The 19800-nt window shown below is 36.0% G+C and overlaps 1 protein-coding gene across 2 annotated transcripts in view; it reads left to right on the top strand.

Annotated features, from left to right (window-relative positions):
* Positions 1-11876: 11876 nt before the first annotated feature.
* RAB3IP (RAB3A interacting protein) overlaps positions 11877-19800 on the top strand; it is a gene marked incomplete at both ends in the record, with an annotated part of 44285 nt that continues 36361 nt past the window's right edge. The window contains 2 exons of one of the 2 annotated variants that reach the window (XM_080705392.1): positions 11877-12148; positions 13121-13379. In XM_080705392.1, coding sequence (XP_080561518.1) covers positions 11898-12148; positions 13121-13379 — 510 coding nt within the window. The remainder of the gene's footprint in view (positions 12149-13120; positions 13380-19800) is intronic. The other variant, XM_080705391.1, reaches the window with a different exon arrangement.

Here is a 19800-nt window from a genome sequence, read left to right as displayed (position 1 = left end):
GTGCTGTGTTTGGTGATGAATGATAAGTTGAAATGGATATAGCAGTAAAAATTGAAATAGTATTCAGAATGAGAAGTGAAGAGACTAAAGAGAGCAATACTTACAAGTAGCATTGTTACCTTTATTTTCCTCTTCTGCTTTCTCTTTCAGCTTATAACTGAGATAGTTTCATAAGCTTAAATTATATATAGTCTTGATTAGAAAAAAGTGAGAAAATGTCTACTTATTTTAGGATGCTGGCAACACAAAACTAAACTTGCCATAAGCCAAGAAAAAAAAAAACCTTGAAAATTATCAAAATAGTTCAAGTTTATGAGAGATTTGTTACCTGTGGTTAGCACAAGATTGTAATTATAAGCATAGTGAGAGTTGATATTCTGCTGGTGGATGTGAACATATACACATACATGAATTGACAGTCTAGTAGACAGAAATTTTATTCAGGAGTGTGAGAGTGTCCTGGAAGCATAAAGAAGCACACAGATGATAGCTTAGAATCAGTTAAGTAAATGCATTGTTATTTGATGGGTCCAGATAAGAGTAATAGTATTATTTGTTTGGGGGCACTTGGTTGACAGATGGGGATAAAGTGTAAAAGGACAACCAAAATAGGTTTGAAAAACAATGAGTAAATGTGTATTAGTTCCTTGTTGGGAGAAGTATATTTCAACTGTGTAACTCAGAAATACTGTTTCCCCTTATCTTTTTATTTAATTATAAGGATCCCTTCTGATTTGTAAGATAAACCTTTAAATATATCATTGCTATTTCCCCGTCACTTATTCTTTCTTAGATTTCATACTGTGCTTTACAGTCTACAAAACTTTTACATTGATAATTAACCTTTTGATTTTCTTAAACATGGGCTGGAGAGAGATCATCATCAGCATTGTAGGTGTCAAAAGCAAGGGTCAGAGAGATTTAAATAACTTGCCCAAGTTTACACAGTTAGTTAAAGACAGAATCTGAATTAGAGGGAAGGTTTCCTGAAGCTAGTCTGACAACACGCTCAGGTTTCCTCAGACTTTAAAAATGCAGTTTCTAGCTGGGCGTGGTTTCGCAAGCTTGTAATCCCCATGCTTGGGAGGCTGAGACAGGAGGATTGCACAGGTTCAAAACCAGCCTTAGCTACTTAGTGAGGCTCTCAGCAACTTAGTGACACACTGTTTCCAAATAAAATATAAAATAGGTCTGGGAGTATAGCCGGGAGGTAGAAAGCCCCTGGGTTCCACTCCCAGTACCAAAATAAATAAATAAATAGATAAATAAATAAATAAAATGCAGTTTCTGCAGTCTCAATACTGCCTTATGTACTTACTGATTTATCTTTGTCTTTTTCAAGAAAGGTAACCTGGAATAACTGTCTCCACTTTTTTTCTTGCTTTGCTCTTTTTCCCCTCTCCAAAGACTCTTGTTTACTTGTCCAGTGCTTGTTGAATATTTAGTTGCACACATTGAATAAGGATTCTACTATTAAGGAAAAGAAATTTAGAAAACCATATTTTCCTATAATCCCAGTATTTGGGAGGCTGAGATAAGAAGATCCCAGGTTTAAGTACAGCCTCAGCAAGCAGTGAGACTCTTAAGAACTTAGTGAGATCCTGTTTCAAAATAAAAATAAAATAGGGCTGGGGGTGTAGCTGGGAGGTAGAACATCCTTGGGTTCAATCCCCATTACCACAAAAACCAAACCCACACACGTGCACATACACATTTTATATTTCTGTTGTAAGGATTTGTAATTAAATACAGTATAATAGATTGGGTAGCTCAGTGGTAGAGCACTTGCATAACATACATTTGGCTCTGGGTTCAGTCCCCAGTACCACAAAACAAAACATATAATATAGTAACCCAGTAAGTTGAGAGCATTTTCTGAAAACCCTGAATATAAGAATCTGCAATAACTAACATTGAAATACTGTGGAATTAGTAAGTAGAAATAAATCTGTGGAAATGGTTAAGTCTGAAAGATGCTCTCAGTTTTAATTAAAAATGAGAATCTGATGTTTCTGTATTTTATTGTTTTCAATAAAACTTCTGAAGTGTTTTGGAAAAAAATTAATCTGTGGTATATTTTTAATAAAAAAGGGAAGATTGTATAAGTTTGACCATTTGACTAATTTTTACTTGAGTTAGTAATTAAATTCATACTTCAAGCATAAAATTCTTAAAATGTAAATATGATTTTTTGTCATAACAAAAATTGTTTTGAAAGCCAATTTTAGAATTATAATGAAAGTTAATGAAAGGATGATTTTATATATATGTATATATATACCTTTTCAATTTTCCTCATTTATATAGTATTTTAATAAGTTTTAAACTTTTAAGAGCATTCTAAATAAGGGGAATTTCAAATAAAATAAGCAGACACAATAGTGTAATGCAACTCAAAGCCCCATCATTAGTTTGATGTTCATCATGCAATAGTCATTCCCTGTCATTCCCCTTCTCTATTTTTTTTTTTTTTTTTTTTTTTTTTTGCGGTGCTGGTGTGGAACCCAGGGATATTCTACTTTTGATCTACACCCCTAGCCCTGATTTTTATTCTTTATTTTGGAACAGGGTCTGAGTTGCAGCTGTCCACAAACTGATCCTTCAGTCTCAGCCTCCCCAGTGCTGGAATTATAAGTATGCGCCACCACGCCAGCTCCTCCTGTATTTTGTGAAGTAAGTTTCAAGCATTGTTTAATTTTATCTTTAAATATTTTAGTATTTTTTTTAATAGTGGGGATTGAACCCAGAGGCATTCTACCTCTGAGCTGACCCCTCCCAAACCCAATTTTATTTCTTATTTGGAAACAGGGTCTCACTAAGCTGTGGAGGGCCTTGCTAAAGTTGTCGAGGCTGGCTTTGAACCTGAGATCCTCCCGTCTCAGGCTCCCAAGTATGGGGATTAAAAGCATGTCTGTATGGTTTTCTAAAAGGAAAATTAAATGCAATACTATTACAAACTTAAAACTGTTTTGGTATCAAACGTGCATATCTTTTTATTTAAAAGCTTTAAATTGATAATTCATATTTATGGGGTACAGTGCAGCATTTTAATACATGTATACAGTGTGTAATGATTAGATTAGAGTAATTGGCATATATATCACCTCAGCCATTTTAAAAAAAATAGTCTTGCTAATTTGCTGAGAGTCACTACATTGCTGAGGCTGGCCTTGAACCTGAAATCCTCCTATTCCAGCCTCCCAAGTACTGGAATTATAGATGTGCACCACTAATCCCAACTAAGAAGCAAATTGTTTTTATCAATATATTTTGTTTGATTGGAAATCAACTTTATTACTTAGAACTGAGAAATAAGGCAAGTGCAGGTAATTCACCTGTAAGAATTTAATGTTACTATCTTTTGCACATGTTGGTGGTAATCCTTGAATTTATGAGTTAGAATAATCTTGTTGAAATTAGTTCTTTTTGGATCACTCATTGCTTACTGCAAAGAATACTACCACTTAAAAATAGCATTTTTTAACTCATATAAAGATTTTTAATAATTTTTAATATTAAGATTTTAAAATCTTGACACACATTTTAAAGAGCAAAAGACTTTCAGATCAGTGAGGTTGGCAGCTCATTGCCAGCTAAATTACATTTTATGGAAATTTCACATTCTTGAAGGAGACAAATTTTATCTTAAAATAACCTTCTTTCAGAAGTTATTGGAATTTTAACTGTTTAAATGCAGCCCCCAGAATGGAAACATTGTAGGTAGAGGCACTGCTGGAGGCTGTCCTAAGTACTAAAAGTGTTCTCTCTTAATTTTCATGCTGTTAGGTAAAAAGCAAGGTGGAGGTGTCCATGTTAGAGAATTTAGGCACAGATTTGACAGCAGTAGGATTCCAACCTATTTGAGTCTTGCCTTTTGTATTTATAGCCTGTGCTCCTGTTTATGGAATAATTTTATCTTCCATAAATGTGTTGTGTATGCCTTAGTGTACCTGGAAAACCCTGCCAAGGACTTTGTCTTTTTCATTTTTTCCTGTTTGCTGTTGGTGCTTTTTCTTTCCCTTCCCTTCCCTTCCCTTCCCTTCCCTTCCCTTCCCTTCCCTTCCCTTCCTCCCTCCCTCTCTTTTTCTCCCTCTCCCTCTCCCTCCCCCCCCCCTCTCTGTACTGGGGATGGATCCCAGAGGCATTCTACCTCCAAGCTATACCCCAGCCCTATTTTTTATTCCTTTTTTTTTCTTTTTTAAGCAGTACAGGGGATGGAACCCAGGGGCAATCTACCTCTGAGCTACACCGCCAGTCCGATTTTTTTATTCTTTATTTTGAAACAGGGTCTCACTGACTTTCAAAGGGCCTCACTAAGTAACTGAGGCTTGGCTGCAAACTGGGATCCTTCTGTCTCAGCCTCTCAAATACTGGGATTACAAGCGTGCGCCACCATGCCTGGCTTTGGCTTTATTTTTTCTGGAGTCCTTTTCCTTTGATTTGTCTCTCCTGTTTGATCTCTTCATACCTTTTGTGTATTCTGTTGGATTTATCACATTATTGTTGGCTCTGTTAGTCTCTCAGTCTCTCCTACTATAAGCTATTTGAGGGCAGAGTTGACTTTTTATTTTTCCCCTCAGAGCCTGGTAAAATATTACCAGGTCCTTGGTAAATACTTGTAAAAAAAATAGCTGATATCTGGTGTTTATATGTAGGAAAAATAGCATCAATATTGCAGGGATGAAAAATTGTAATTCTACATAAAGAGAAGCTTTTATAATTTTGTTTTGACCTGGGATTGAACCCAGGGACATTTTGCCTCTGAGCCACACCCCTAGCCCTATTTTTTGTTTTTGAAGCAGGGTCTTGCTAAGGAGAAGCATTTTTACTAGCATGGTCTAACAGTGTAATGGGAAAACAACACTAGTGGCAGTAGTATTTGTGGGTTCTAGAACTTGGACTCTGGAGTCCCACAGACATAGGTCTAATTCTGGTTGCCATAAGCTGCAGTTTCTTCAGCCATAAGTATACTGAAACTATACCTAATATTTAATAAATTCTCAGTAAGCATTAGCTATTATTACTGTGGGAGAAGCTGCCTTAACTTTCTGTGTGATTAGGCCTGATAGCTAATGTCTTGCCTCTCCACCATTTTCCCTCTGGATTATTTTGAAGCAAGTAATCCAGGTAATCTTATCTATAAATACTTCAGTGTTTGTCTTTAAAATAATAAGAATTTTGAACAAACTCGAATACCATTATAGCCCCTAAGAATTGAAATTAATTTCTAATAACATCTTTTTTTTGTGGTACTGGGGGTGGGTACCAGAGGCTTTTTACCTCTGGCCTATAATCCCATACCTTTTTTATACTTTATTTGGAAACAGGGTCTCACTAAGTTGCTGAGAGCCTTACTAAGTAGCTGAGGCTGGCTTCGAACTTGTGCGATCCTCCTGTCTCAGCCTTCTAAGTGCGGGGATTACAAGCATATGCCACCATGCCTGACATCATCATCATCATCATCATCATCATCATCAGTCATCACCATTATTATTATTATTATTATTATTATTATTATTAATTTGTGGGTCTGAGGATTTAACCCAGAGGCATTCAACTTCTGAGCTACAGCCCCTGCCCTTTTTTATTCTTTATTTTGAAACCGGGGCTCACTGAGTTGCAAAGGGCCTCACTAAGTAGCTGAGGCTGTCTAAGAACCGCCATCCAGTCTCAGCCTCCCAGATGCTGGGATTGCAAGCCTGCGCCACCACGCCCAGCTTCATGCCCGGCATTCTAATAACATTTTTTGGTATAGTTGGTTTAATCATATAAGAATCCAAAAAAGTTCTACACATTACATTTAGCTCTTACATCTTTTTAAAAGCACAGTTTATTTCTGCCTCCCTTCAACTACTCTGTGTGTGTGTGTGTGTGTGTGTGTGTGTGTGTGTGTGTGTGTGCTGGGGATGGAACCCAGGGCATTCTACCTCTGAGCTACACCACCAGCCTATTTTTTATTTATTTTGAAACGGGGTCTCACTGAGTTGCAGAGGGCCTCATTAAGTAGCTGAGGCTGGCTTCGAACCTGCACAATCCTTTTGTCTTAGCCTCCCAAATGCTGGGATTACAAGCGTGTGCCTCCATGGCTGGCTTCCACTACTCTTTTAATAGATTTTTTTCTTAATTAATAAAAGTTGGTGGTTTTTCCATGAGAGTTAACCAAAGCCTAGTTTTTTTTTTTTTGTTGTTGTTGTTATTTTAGTTCCTATGGTATTGTTCAAATATGTTCCTTTCTCCTTTGTATTTCTGTGAACTGATGTAGTACTTTGGTTGGGCATGGCCTTTTTTTCCTTTTTTTCCTTTCATGCAGGCTAGTGTTTCATGAATGATGGTGGTGATTTCTTATTTACCAGGTAACATAATGTAATGGTCTGGTTCTCTCTCTTTTGTGACAAGATGTAATCGGGGAGTTTAGGTATTGTTGTTCCAATTCATTAACTCTGAAGTTACTGAAATAGCCTTTTCTGTTTTAATAGCTGTGATAATTATTGCCTAGGTCCATTCTTTCATTCGAATTGCAAAGTTATGTTTATTAGGTGGAATTTATTTATTTATTTATTTATATTTCCTTTTAACAATTTCTTTATTGAACATAAATAGTATACATTTAAACTATATTTGGTGCCCTCTCCCCCGCCCCCGTTTTCCCTTCCCCCCTCCCACCAATGGTTGTCCAGGTTAACCATGTCTTATTCATAATTTTACACATGTTCAGATGTAGACCCTCATTAATCAAGATCAGCCTTCCTCCTCTCCTATCTTTCCATTCAACCTTTGCTGGTATTTCCCCTCCATTATCAGGAGTCCCACTGGCATCCTTTGTGTTTCCTAGTTTGGGCATATTAGAGGAAACATATGTACCTTCTCCTTCTGTGCTTGGCTGAGAATTTTTTTTCTATGAACTGCTTAGCTCCTTGACTTACAGGAAAGTAAGGATAACTACTTTGTTCTGTCCTTTTATGCATTAGTTTTGAAAATAATTGGTTCTCTAACCATGGTCCGAGGGGACAAGTGAGGTTTTTGGCTTGTTTTTGTTTTATTTTTAGTAGTATTATAAGCTCACAGGCTTAAAAATATTTGAGTTCCAGTCTTGCAGATATTATCCTTTTTGATGTTCAAATTGTCCTGTCTTTGGTTAGTCTTTTTTGATATTACCTTAGTAGTTTTTGATAGCTTTTTTGTTTCCTGGTATAACAAGATGTTCCAGGGCCCTTTTGTACGAACTGCCCCAGGCCTAGAATCAGCTATTTTCCAGTGAGCTTTTTTTGGGTAAGAAATGCTATTAATCAGAACATGTGGGTGCCCATCGATCTCATGTTGGTCAATGTTGCTATATTTTCTCATTGGATAAAGTTAGGATTTTTTTTTTTTCAGTACTGGGGATAAAACCCTGGGGGCATTCTACCTCTGAGCTATACCCCCAGCCCTATTTTTTATTCTTTATTTTGAAACAGGGTCACACTGAGTTGTGAAGGGCCTCACTAAGTAGCTGAGGCTATCTGCAAACCATGATCCATGATCCTCCTTTTTCAGCCTCCCCAGTGCTGGGATTATAAGCATGTGCTATCGTGCCTGGCTTAGGAATTTTTTTTTTTTTTTTTTTTTTTTTTTTTTTTTTATGGTACTGGGGTTCCTGGAAGCCCTTCTACCTCCAGGCTACACTCCCAGACCTATTTTTACATTTTTATTTGGAAACAGGGTCTCCTAAGCCAGTGCGCACTGCTGGCTTTGAACCTGTGCGATCCTCCTGTCTCTGCCTCCCAAGCTCGGGGATTACAAGCATGCGCCACCATGCCCGGCTTAGGAATTTTTTTTATAGAAAATTTTTCTGGTATTTCTGATTCAAATTTGGGACTGTTAGGTTTTAATTTTTTGATTTTTATATTTGCATCTTTTTCTCACGTACTAAAAATTCTTGGTTCTAAATGACATGAACATAACTTACTTGCCTTATCTTACATATGTAAATCTGTCCAGAATATTAATATCAATCTTACTATTAACATGATAGGTTAAGATTTTTTTCACTTCCTTTTGTCCTTAGAATACCTTCCATTAGGGTTTTACATTTATATTACTGTACTTTAGAATCATTTGGAATAATCCTTTTGTATGTGGTTAGGCTGTCATCTCAATATATAGTTAGATTTGTTTTTAAGAATTGTTTTTTAAAATTTAATTTTGTTTGCCGGGCGTGGTGGCTCACGCTTGTAATCCCCGCGCTTGGGAGGCAGAGACAGGAGGATCGCGCAGGTTCGAAGCCAGCCACGTGTGCTGGCTTAGGAGACCCTGTTTCCAAATAAAAATGTAAAAATAGGTCTGGGAGTGTAGCCCGGAGATAGAAGGGCTTCCAGGAAACCCAGTACCACCAAAAAAAAAAAAAATAATTTTGTTTTATCATTTATATGGTTTTAAGTTCAAATCCAAACCTATAAAGCTTGGTACAGTCAGAAAAGTCTAGATTCATGCAAAAGTCTAGATTCATGTTTGTTCATTCTTGTGCTCTCCCTTCCTCCTAAATATAACTTTTTAAATTAGTGTTTGGTTTACCCTTTCATTTCTAAAATATAACTATATACCCACATAAATATGTCACATACACATTTGCATACATTTATAAACATAAATAAATATTACTTTCCTTTCTCAGAAAAAAATAGCTCATTTACAGGTATTTATCCTGCTATTTAATTCACCAGTATATCCTCAAGGTCCTCTTATGGCTTTATGTAGACACCATTGCTGCTATATAGTGCTTCATTATGAGGAAGCACCCTAGCTCATTAAATCAGCCTTTTGCTGTTATAAATAGTGCTTCGAGCCTTATGCATGTGTCTTTTTCATTTTGCCATCTTCTGTGGCAGGAGGTCCTGAGTGCCATGCTGGGTAACAGGCTATATGAATGTGCCATTTTGTTAATATTGCTGTATTTTCCTCCAGAGGATTTGTACCATTGTGTATTTCTAGAAATGAAAAGGCTTTCACATCCTGTAATTTGGTGAACCCTTAAGGTGTAAAGAGGTGAAATAGAAGTACATGACATAGAAGAAAGGAAGTGTCAGAGTTGCTGATAAAATGTCAGTTTAATAAAAGCCTATTTGTCAAGGTTCTCTGCCTTATGATAAATTGATTAGCAAACTATATTTAAGTGAAAATAGACACTTTGAATAAAGATATCTTCTTGGTGTATATGTAAATTTTGAATAAAGAATAAAATACCTTTTTGATAAAAGAAATAATAGTGGAATATTAAACACTTAAAATTGCTTACTAATCTGATTTTTCATTTGACATGGTAAATACTTTGCAAAAATATAAGAAATTGGTTACACTTTGAGGACTGAAATTACTATTTGCTATTAATAAATAGTTTATAGGTTTTGAAATTTCACATTGTAGATTTGTTACAGTTTTTGTTGTTTATATGTATCTTAGCGGTCTGTGCTAAGTGGTAATCTGTCATTTTGGAAAAATATTAATATTGAGACTCTCAACTTTATTGCAGCCCTTTTTATTCACTACTTGACATTTTAAACACTTTTTTAGGAATATGAGTTAAAATTTCAGTTAAATTAATGGGTGATTTGTTTTGTATATTATGGAAGAAATTACATGTTATACTGGTGCCAGTATTTGGGAACCTTGAAGTTCTGGAAAGAACCATTCATGATTATCAAAGTATTGATGTAAGGAAAAAATTGGAAGGAGAGATTGGGTTCATATCTTCGATGATTTTTCAGGCTAGTAAGTTTGGGCTTTATTCTGTAGATAGTGGGAAATCAATAAAAGGTTTATATGATTTTTAGCTTTAGATTATCAAATAAAAAACTTGAGTGGATACTTTCTAGTTTTCATATAATTTTTTGTATAATTTTTTATATAATTGTTTGTAGTTATAGAAGATACTTTTTATTAATAATGGAGAAATTGAAGCATACTTGTTAATAGCTAAAGCAATGATTGTTTAGTGAGGTCATATTATGTGCAGGTACAGTGTACTAAGTACCTTAGTAGATTGTATCCTTTAGTTCTCATAGCAACCAGGACATAGGAGGGACTATTATTATGTCCATTCTCATCCTATTAGAGAAGAAATTTAAGGCTTAAGGAAACGAAGCATATCATTCAAGATTATAGATTCTGGATCTACAAAGGATATGTTTGGGACGTTTGGTGAAACTTGAATGGGGCCTGTCCATTAGATGTATTTTGATCAGTGTTGGCATCCCAGATTTTGATGTTGATTTTACTATTATATAGAAGAATGTCCTTCTACTTAGAATATGTGTGTGTGTGTGTGTGTGTGTGTGTGTGTGTGTGTGTGTGTGTACACATCCCAAGATATTAAGAGTTAATGGACATCAGTCTGAAATATTTTTCAGATGACTTAGAAGTTTAGCTGGGTGTGGTGGTACACACTTGTAATTCCAATTCTGGGGAGGCTCAGACAGGAAGATCACAGGTTTGTGGTCAGCCTCAGCTACTTATTGAGGCTCTTTGTATTTAGTGAGATCCTGTTTCAAAATAAAAAGTAAAAATAAGGCTGGTGATATAGCTCGGAGATAGACTGCCCCTGGGTTTCATTTAAGACTCATTTTCTTCTAGTTCAAATGTTTATTTCAGATTCAGGAGGAAGTGGGCCAGTACCACATACACACACAAAAATATGTTTAAAAGTTTGATGATGGGGGTGGATGGTAAATGGTATATTGGAGCTTTAAAATTTTTATGTAAATCTAAAATTTTAAGTTATGTTAATTTACATTCTTATGTAAATTCTAAATCTTTTTTTTTTTTTTTGGTGGTACTGGGGATGGAACCCAGGGGCCTTCTACCTCTGGGCTACACTCTAGGCCCCATTTTATATTTTTTATTTGGAAATAGGGTCTCACTAAGTTGCTGAGAGCCTCACTGAGTAGCTGAGGCTGGCTTTGAACCTGCGCGATCCTCCTGTCTTAGCCTCCCAAGATCTAGGATTACAAGCTTGCGCCACCACGCCTGGCTTAAATGTAAATTTTTCAAAATAAAAAAATACTGACTTGGCTGGGTTTGGTGGTGTACCCTGTAATTCCAGTACTTAGAAAGCTGAAATAGGATTGTAGGTTGGAAGCTGGCCTCAGCAACTTAGACCTTGTTTCAAAATAAAAAATATAAAAGGGCTGGGGTATAGCTGGGAGGTAGAATTCCCGTGGGTTCAATCCCCAATTCTACAGAAAAGAACAAACAAAACAAAATCACTGACTCAGCCCAAGTAATATAGCTAGTATAAGGCAGAACAGTTCTTCAAACTTACCTCATAGTGTGTGTGTGTGTGTGTGTGTGTGTGTGTGTGTGTGTGTGTATGGGGGTGTCTTTTTTTGCTTTTTCTGTTTTTTTCTAACTATAGTCACGTTAGCAAAATTAAAAATATCAAGCAAATTCTTATTCTTCCTTATATTTACTTATTAGTCATATTTAACAACATTTGCCTTTTGAGGTATTTATACTCAGACATCATGTAATAAATATTGTAGGATTTTCCTTCTACTGTTTTTTTTATTGTGAACCAATACTTTATTTTTTATTTTTGTATTATTGGGGGTGGAATCCACAGGCTTTTCTACCTCCGAGGTATACTCCCAGACCTATTTTATATTTTATTTAGAAACAGAGTCTAAGTTACTGAGAACCTCACTCAGTCGCTGAGGTTGGCTTTGAACCTGTGCAATCCTCCTGTCTCGGCTTCCCAAGCGCTGGGATTACAAGCATGTACCACCAAGCCCAGCCTGAACCAATACTTTATTGTGGACTGTTAAATATATTTTATAGCTTTCACATTTTAATTTTAAATAAAAATATCAAAAGGTGATGATCTACTTTTTGTTTAATATAGGTTATCTTATAATGAAGCCTCTGCTATGGCTAATGACCCCTTGGAAGGCTTCCATGAAGTAAACCTTGCTTCACCCACTTCTCCGGACCTTCTTAGTGTGTATGAACCAGGAGCTCAGGAGCAGACTACCTCACCAAGTGTCATCTACCGGCCACATCCGTCAGCCTTATGCTCTGCTTCTATCCAGCCTAATGCTTTGGATGTTTCTGATCTTCCTACACAACCTGTGTATTCATCTCCCAGACATTTAAATTGTGCAGACACATCTAGTATCAGGTATCAACTGCTTATTTAGGGTTTTTTTTTTTTTTAAATGAACAGCTTGCTTGGTTACCTTAAGTTTTACTATTTTAGAAAATTTGAATAATAGAAGCTTGCCCATGGAGAGCAACAACTCATGTACTATTCTCAAGCAGGGATTGGCAGGATTGGCAGATCCTGTGAATCAGTAAACATTTTAGGCTTTGCAGACTGTACAGTCTCTGTCCCATCTATTTAGTTCTGCCTGCAGAATGTGAAAGCAACCACGCGTGGTATTCCAGCATTTGGCTTGTAATCCCAGTATTTGGGAAGCTGAGACAGGAGAATTGTGGTTTGAAGATAGCCTCAGCTACTTAGTGAGGCCCTCTGCAAATCAGTGAGACCCTGTTTCAAAAAATAAAGAATAAAAAATAGGGCTGGGGAATGTCAGTTGGAGGTAGAATGCCCTCTGGGCTCCATCCCTGGTACCGGGAAAAAAAAAAAGGAAAAGAATGTGAGAGCATCCATACAGAATATGTAAATGAATGAGTGGGCTGTGTTCCAATAAAAAATTTAAAAATTATATATGATACAGTTTTAAATTTTATATTATTTTTACATTTCACATGCCACAAAATATTATTCTTTTGATTTCAACCATTTGAAAATGTAGAAACCATTCTTAGCTTATGTGCCTTATGAAAACAAGTGGCAGGATTGATTTAGCCTGCAGGGTGTAGTTTGTTGACCCCAATTCTCATGTAGTACTATCCAATAGAATTTTCTGTGATGATGAAAATACTCTATTTCTGGGCTTATTCGCATAAAAGCCATTAGCTACATGTAGCTATTGAGCACTTGAAATGTTGCTGGTAAGACAAAAGACTTGCTGCTAATTAAATATAGAGGCTACCAAATTAGAGAATGTATTTTTAGAGCTATAAGTTATAGCTATTTTGTTTTGCTTGTTTACTGATGTTTTCTGAAATCTATTTCTTTCCTTTACAGCATTCATGTTACAGACCAAGCATCTTGTGTTACCTCTGGAGTTGCAGCTGGGCTAACTAAATTAACTACAAGGAAGGACAGCTGCAATGCGGAGAGGGAGTTTTTACAGGGTGCTACTATCACAGAAACTTCTGCTGGCAGTGATGATATTTTTGGGTTAAGTACGGATAGTCTGTCCCGTTTACGAAGCCCATCTGTTCTAGAAGTTAGAGAAAAGGGCTATGAAAGATTAAAAGAAGAACTTGCAAAAGCTCAGAGGGTAAGAAAAAAACATTTATTCTTCCACATATTTATATTAGAAATTTCTATTTTTCTATGGGGTGGGGCAATTAATAAATGACAACATAATTCTACATTTTCCTTCAAGTATTCCCCACCTCTGCTCCTGTTGGGCAGTGTCTAGGATTTGTAAAATTGTCTGGATAATAAACCCCATGGAAGAGGACTTACTGGAGAGATGAGATTCTGAAACCTGTGTATCCCTATACTGACTGCTCTCTGGCATCATCTGTAAGGCAAATTTCCATGTTTTTTCCCCCCTACATGTGAGCTTTTCCTTCCCTATATCTGATTGCTGAAGTTATTTGGTCTAATTCATTGTTTTGAGGAATTGTTTTAGTAACGTTGCCTTTGTTATTCTGCCAGGCTTGAATATTTTCTGTATCTTACCTTGTAGAATTTTTTTGGTAAACTGTTGTTTCTCATTTGTTGTTCTTTAAAATTTTTACTTTTCTAAATTTATGGCCATTTCATATTCTTTTTCTGAGACTGTCATAAAATTTCAGAAGGAAATATGTAGCATTAGGAAACCAGAAGACTCTCAAATGAATACTCTGAGTCTCAACGTTAAGAGCCTAAAAAAGAAAAGCAAAATAAAACCAGAGCAAGTTGGAGGAAGGAAATAATAAGAGCAGAAATCAATGAAATTGACAAGAGAAAATAATAGAAAAAATGATTGAAACAAAATACTTATTCTTTAAAAGGTCAGTAAGATTGACAAACATCTGGCAGGACTGACAAGACAGAAGACACAGATTATCCACAGCAAGAGTGACACTGGGTGTCATTACAGACCTGACAGACATCAAAAGTACAATAACGATAATATGAATACTTCCACATACTTAAAGTTGACAGTCATGATGAAATACTAATTTACATTTAGAAAATTGAGAAGATAGAGCAAATATTCAATAGTTAACATTTCCAGAATACTGTGATATTTAAAAAAAAGTATTTTACCTTCTCTCTACCATACTTGTCTCTCAAGAACATAACTTGTTTTTTGTTTTTTTCCTTTTAATCCTAATGTCTAGCATAAGACAGTGCAATGCCTGACATATATGTCTCTTTATTAGTGCTTCAATCAGGGGCTCATGATTAAACACCCATGCAGATATGTTAACATTTTTTGTTAAAATATATTTTTCAAGAAGAAAAATCAATAGCTCTTTTAAGTTTTTTTCCCAAAAGATGGGGATATGATGAGATGTGGTTGTGTTTTATTTCTAACACTTGGCTCAGACTTTGTCTTAATTCACAGGACTTTAGTGAAATCACAGATTATATAGAGGTAAATTATTGACCACACATATCCATTTTTGAAAACACATTGTATTTACTTGTTGAACAGAATGATCTCTTTGCTCAGTTGGGAATTTCTTTTGAAATCTTTATCTTGCTGAAGTTACAGGTACTGTTGAAATAATTGAAATAATATGTGAGCACATAAGAGTTTTAATATTAGGTCTCAAGACTTGAGGAAGGCTTTTGAATATGAAGATAGTTTTGAATTATGGCAAATTCTGAATCAAAACAATGTCAGTAGCCATTCTCTTTATTCTGATTATTCTTCTAAGAGAGGCCAGATGGTTGACATTTTTTTCATCCTTCTGCTTTTAACTTATTTGTGCCTTCTTTTCTAGTTAAACTGAGTTTCCTGTAGGCAGCATATATTTAGGTTTTTCTTTTTATTCTAATAACCCCTGCCTTTTAGTTGGTATGTTTTAATCATTTATACTTTTCTCTTTCTTTCTTTTTTTGTGGTCCTGGAGATTGAATCTGGGAGTATTATTCCTCTGAACTATACTCCAGGCCCTTTTTATTTTTTTTTATTTGAAACAGGGTCTCACTAAGTTGCTGAGAGCCTTGCAAAATTGCTGAGGCTGGTCTTAACCTACGATCCTTCTGTCTCAGCCTCCCAAGTACTGAGGTTACAGGTGTGCCCCACCATGCCCGGCTGAGGCTGGCTGGTCTTAACCTACGATCCTTCTGGCTCAGCCTCCCAAGTACTGAGGTTACAGGTGTGCCCCACCATGCCTGGCTGACCGTTTACATTTAATGTGTTATTGGCGTGGTTTAGTTAAATCTTTCATCTTACTATTTGTTTTCCTAGTTAATCCTTTTCCCTCCTTTTGCCTTCTTTTGGCGGGGGAGTACTGAGGATAGAACCCAGGGGCATTGTACTGCTGAGCTACACTGCCAACTCTACTTTTAATTCTTTATTTTGAAACAGGGCCTCACTAAGTAGCTGAGGCTGGCCAAGAACTGGAATTCTCCTGTCTCAGCCTCAATTACTGGGAATACAAGTATGTGCCACTACGCCTGGCTTAATTCCATATTTTTGATGATTTCATCTTAAATAGTTCATTGGGCATATATATTCATTTAGTAATTGCTTTAGGGTTTATAATATATATCTTCTAACTTGTCACTGTCTCCCTTCCAGTGATTATTATACTACTTCACATACAGTATAAAAAACTTAGAAAGGAAACTTTTCTCCCCTCCTAGCCTTTGTTAGTAATTATCATTCACTTTATATGTTTTTCATTGGTGCATAGTAGTTCTCCAGTTTAGTGGTTTCATTGTGGCATATCCATACATGAATGTAACACAGTTTGATCAGTTTTACTCTAATACCTCTCCTTATCCTATTCTTCCTCCCCTTGGTCCCTTTCCTCTACCCTTCTGCTTTCATTGGGTTTCTCTGCCCTGTTTCCCCTCTAGCTTCCACATATGGGAGATCATAGTCAATACTTCTCTTTCTGAGTCTGTCTTATTTCACGTAACATGATACTCTCCAGATCCATCCATTTTTCTGCAAATGATGTAATTTAATTATTCTTTATGGCATAGTAAAACTATTGTGTATATGTAACACATTTTCTTTATCCAGTCATCTATTGATGGACACCTAGTTTGATTTAATAACTTGGCAATTGTGAATTGTGCTGTGATAAATATGGGTATACATATATCACTAAATATGTGCTATAAATTATATAAGTGCTGATTTTAATTTTTTGCATAAATACTAAGTGGTATACCTAGGTTATATGATAGTTCTAGTTTTAGTTTTTTTGGGAAAATCCATAATGACTTCCATATTAGTACTATTTAATTTTCTGCCGTGTGTGTGTGTGTGTGTGTGTGTGTGTGTGTGTGTTTCTTTTTTGGGGGGAGTACTGAGGATGGAACCCACGGGCATTCTACTTCTGAGCGACACCCTCAGCTCTATTTTTTATTCTTTATTTGTTTTTATTTTATTCTTTATTTGTATTCTTGATGATTGTCATTCTGACTGGAATTAGAGGAAATTTGTGTACATTTGACTTGCATTTTTTTTTTTTTGATGGTTAAAGATGTTGAACATTTTTCATACAATTTTTGGCCATTTATACTTCTTTTGAGAAGCATATGTTCAGCTTATTTGCCCATTTATTGATTGGTTATTCTGTTATTTGTTTCTTTTATGTTGTTTTTTATATCTTCATATATTCTGGATATGAATTCTCTGTCAGAGAGAAGCAGGAAGGAATTTTCTTGTTTCCTCAGCTGCGTGGAAGTTTATTAATTTGAGGCCATCCTATATATCGATTCATGGCATTATTATCTAAGTACAGATAGGCATCCAGTTTCATTCTCCTGCTTATGGATATCCAGTTTTGTCAGCACTGTTTGTTAAGGAGGCTGCCTTTTTTCCAATGTCTTTATATGTTTTAAACTCCACGATACATCATCATCATCATTATTTTGAATTAAAGTTTTTTTGTGGTACTAGCGATGAACCCAGGATTTATAAAATTTGAAACAATTTGGCCAATATTTCTTTCTTCCCTTTCATTTCCTTTTTTGTCTTTTCTCTGTACTGGGCATTGAACCCAGAGGCATTCTACCTTCAATCTATACCCTCAGTCCTTTTTTAAAATTTATTTTGTTTTGCAATGGTCTCTCGTTAGATTGCTTAGAGTCTCTGGCTAAATTGCTGCTGCTAGTCTCGAATCTGCAATCCTCTTGTCCTCAGCCTTCTAACTACTGGGATTACAAGTAGGCATGTGCCACAACACCGAGCTCAGCCAGTATCTCTTAAAATGGCTTTATGTTCCTCCTTTATCTCCTCTCCTTCTGGACTCTTATTACATGTCGGTTTAAAATTATATATTACATGTCTGATTAAAATTATCCCACAGCTAACTGGAATGCTGTTTGTTTGTTTGTTTATTTATTTATTTATTTTGGGTTGTACTGGGGATGGAACCCCTCTACCTCTGGGCTACACTCCAGGACCTATTTTATATTTTATTTGGAAACAGGATCTCTTAAGCCAGCAAGGCTGGCTTCGAACCTGGGTGATCCTCCTGTCTCTGCCTCCCAAGCACAGGGATTATTTTTTTAATCTTTTTTTATTTTTGTGGTACTGGGGATGGAACTCAGGGGTTTCTACCTCTGAGCTACACCCCAGCCCTATTTTTTATTCACTTTAAAACAAGGTCTCACTGAGTTGCAAGTAGCTGAGGCTGTCCGAAAATCGTGTTCCTCCTGTCTCAGCCTCCCAAATGCTGGGATTACAAACAGGTGGCTTCCTTAATTCTTTATCTTTTTCTGTGCTTCATTGTTTTTTTTTTTTTTTCCTGTGTCTTCAGTGGCACTACTCTTTTGCGTTATCTAATCTCTTAATCCCATATGGTATAATATAAATACATATATATATATATATATATATATATATATATATATATATATATATATATATATATATATATATTGGTACTGGAGATGGAACTCAGGGGCATTCTACCTCTGAGCTGCAACTCCAGCTCTATTTTTTGTTCTTTATTTTGAAACAGGGTCTCATTGAGTTGCAAAAAGCCTCCCTAAGTAGTTGGGGCTGTCCGCGAACCATGATCCTCCTGTCTTAGCCTCCCAAATGCTGGGATTACAAGCGTGTGCCACCACTCCCAGCTTCCCATATGGTATATTTTTAAATCTAGATATTGTAGTTTTTATCTCCAAAAGTTTTATTTGCACCTTTTTTTATATCTGGTGTTCTTTAACACAGTCTTACTTCTTGCTTGTCAAATATATGGAATAATTTTAAGCTGTCCTAATCTTTCATCTCTTCAAGTAATAATCTAGGGCTCACCTGATTTGTTTCTCATTTCTGGAAAATCATTGTCTTTTGTTGCCAGAAGTTTAAGATCTTAAAAATTGTTGTTTTATACACTTTTTTTCATTTTTCAGTTGTATTTGTGGGTGATAAATCTTATCCATGTTATTCTGTCTTTGGGGGTTACTAGGAACTGAATTCAGTGGTCTTCTACCTCTTAGTTACACCCCCAGTCCTATTTTCTGTCTTTTATTTTTAAACAAGGTTTATTTTGAAACTAAGTTGTTGAGGGTCTTGCCAAGTTTCTGAGGCTGGCCTCAAATCTATGCTCCTCCTGTCTCAGCCTACTAAGTACTGAGATTAAAGGAGTGGGCCACTATGCCTGGCTATTACTCCATATTGATTGGGAGGGGAAGTTGTAATTCTTTATTTGTATTGTTTATTTGTTATACCCCATCCAAGTAACCCCCACATTAAACACCTACACTTCTATATGGATGTATCATTTACTTTGAGCTTTGTGAGGGTATGGATTTTATATTGTTTTGCTTATATTTTGAACATATAATGGATTTTGACTAGTTTATGAATAGGTACACATGCGTGCCATATTAAAGTGATACCAGTTGTGCTTGTATGCAACGCTAACATTTTAGTTACTTAATCTAATAGAAAACCATATTTATTTGTTTGTTTCTTTGTTTGTTTATTTATTTATTTATTTATTTATTTGTGGTACTAGGGATGAAACCCAGGGGCATTCTACCACTGAGCTATATCCTCAGCCCTATTTTATTCTTTTATTTTAAGACATAGTCTGACTAAGTTGTGAAGAGGCTCACTAAATTGCTGAGGCTGGCTGTGAATCTACAGTCCTCTTGCCTTAGCCTCCCAAGTATTGGAAATTAAAAGTGTGGGCCACCATGGGTAGTTTAGAAGTTCATTTTATTCATTTAAAACTCGGAAGCAGGTATTCATAGTTTAGATAGTTCTTCTCTGTGAAATAGTCAGGATCTGTGTTTCTTCTGTCTTTGTAATCTTTTCCCAGCAACAAATCCACACGGTGTGAGTTGGGAACCCTGTGGGACCACTGACTTTCAGGTGCAGGGTTGCCAGAGGTTGTGCTGTTGTCTCGTAGGTGTTTGGGTTTGCACAAGTTGTTGCTGAAGAATAGCTTTTGGTGTAATTCTCGGTCAGAAATTGGGCGTTAGTATGTCCTTATTAACATGTAGATTTTTTTCACTCTACCTCAGATCTGCTGAAACAGAATTACTACATTGAGGCTTGGGCA

This window comes from Muscardinus avellanarius (genome assembly GCF_963383645.1).
Source record: "Muscardinus avellanarius genome assembly, chromosome: 11".
Lineage (NCBI taxonomy): Eukaryota > Metazoa > Chordata > Mammalia > Rodentia > Gliridae > Muscardinus > Muscardinus avellanarius.
This window is presented reverse-complemented; position numbering and strand designations above follow the sequence as displayed.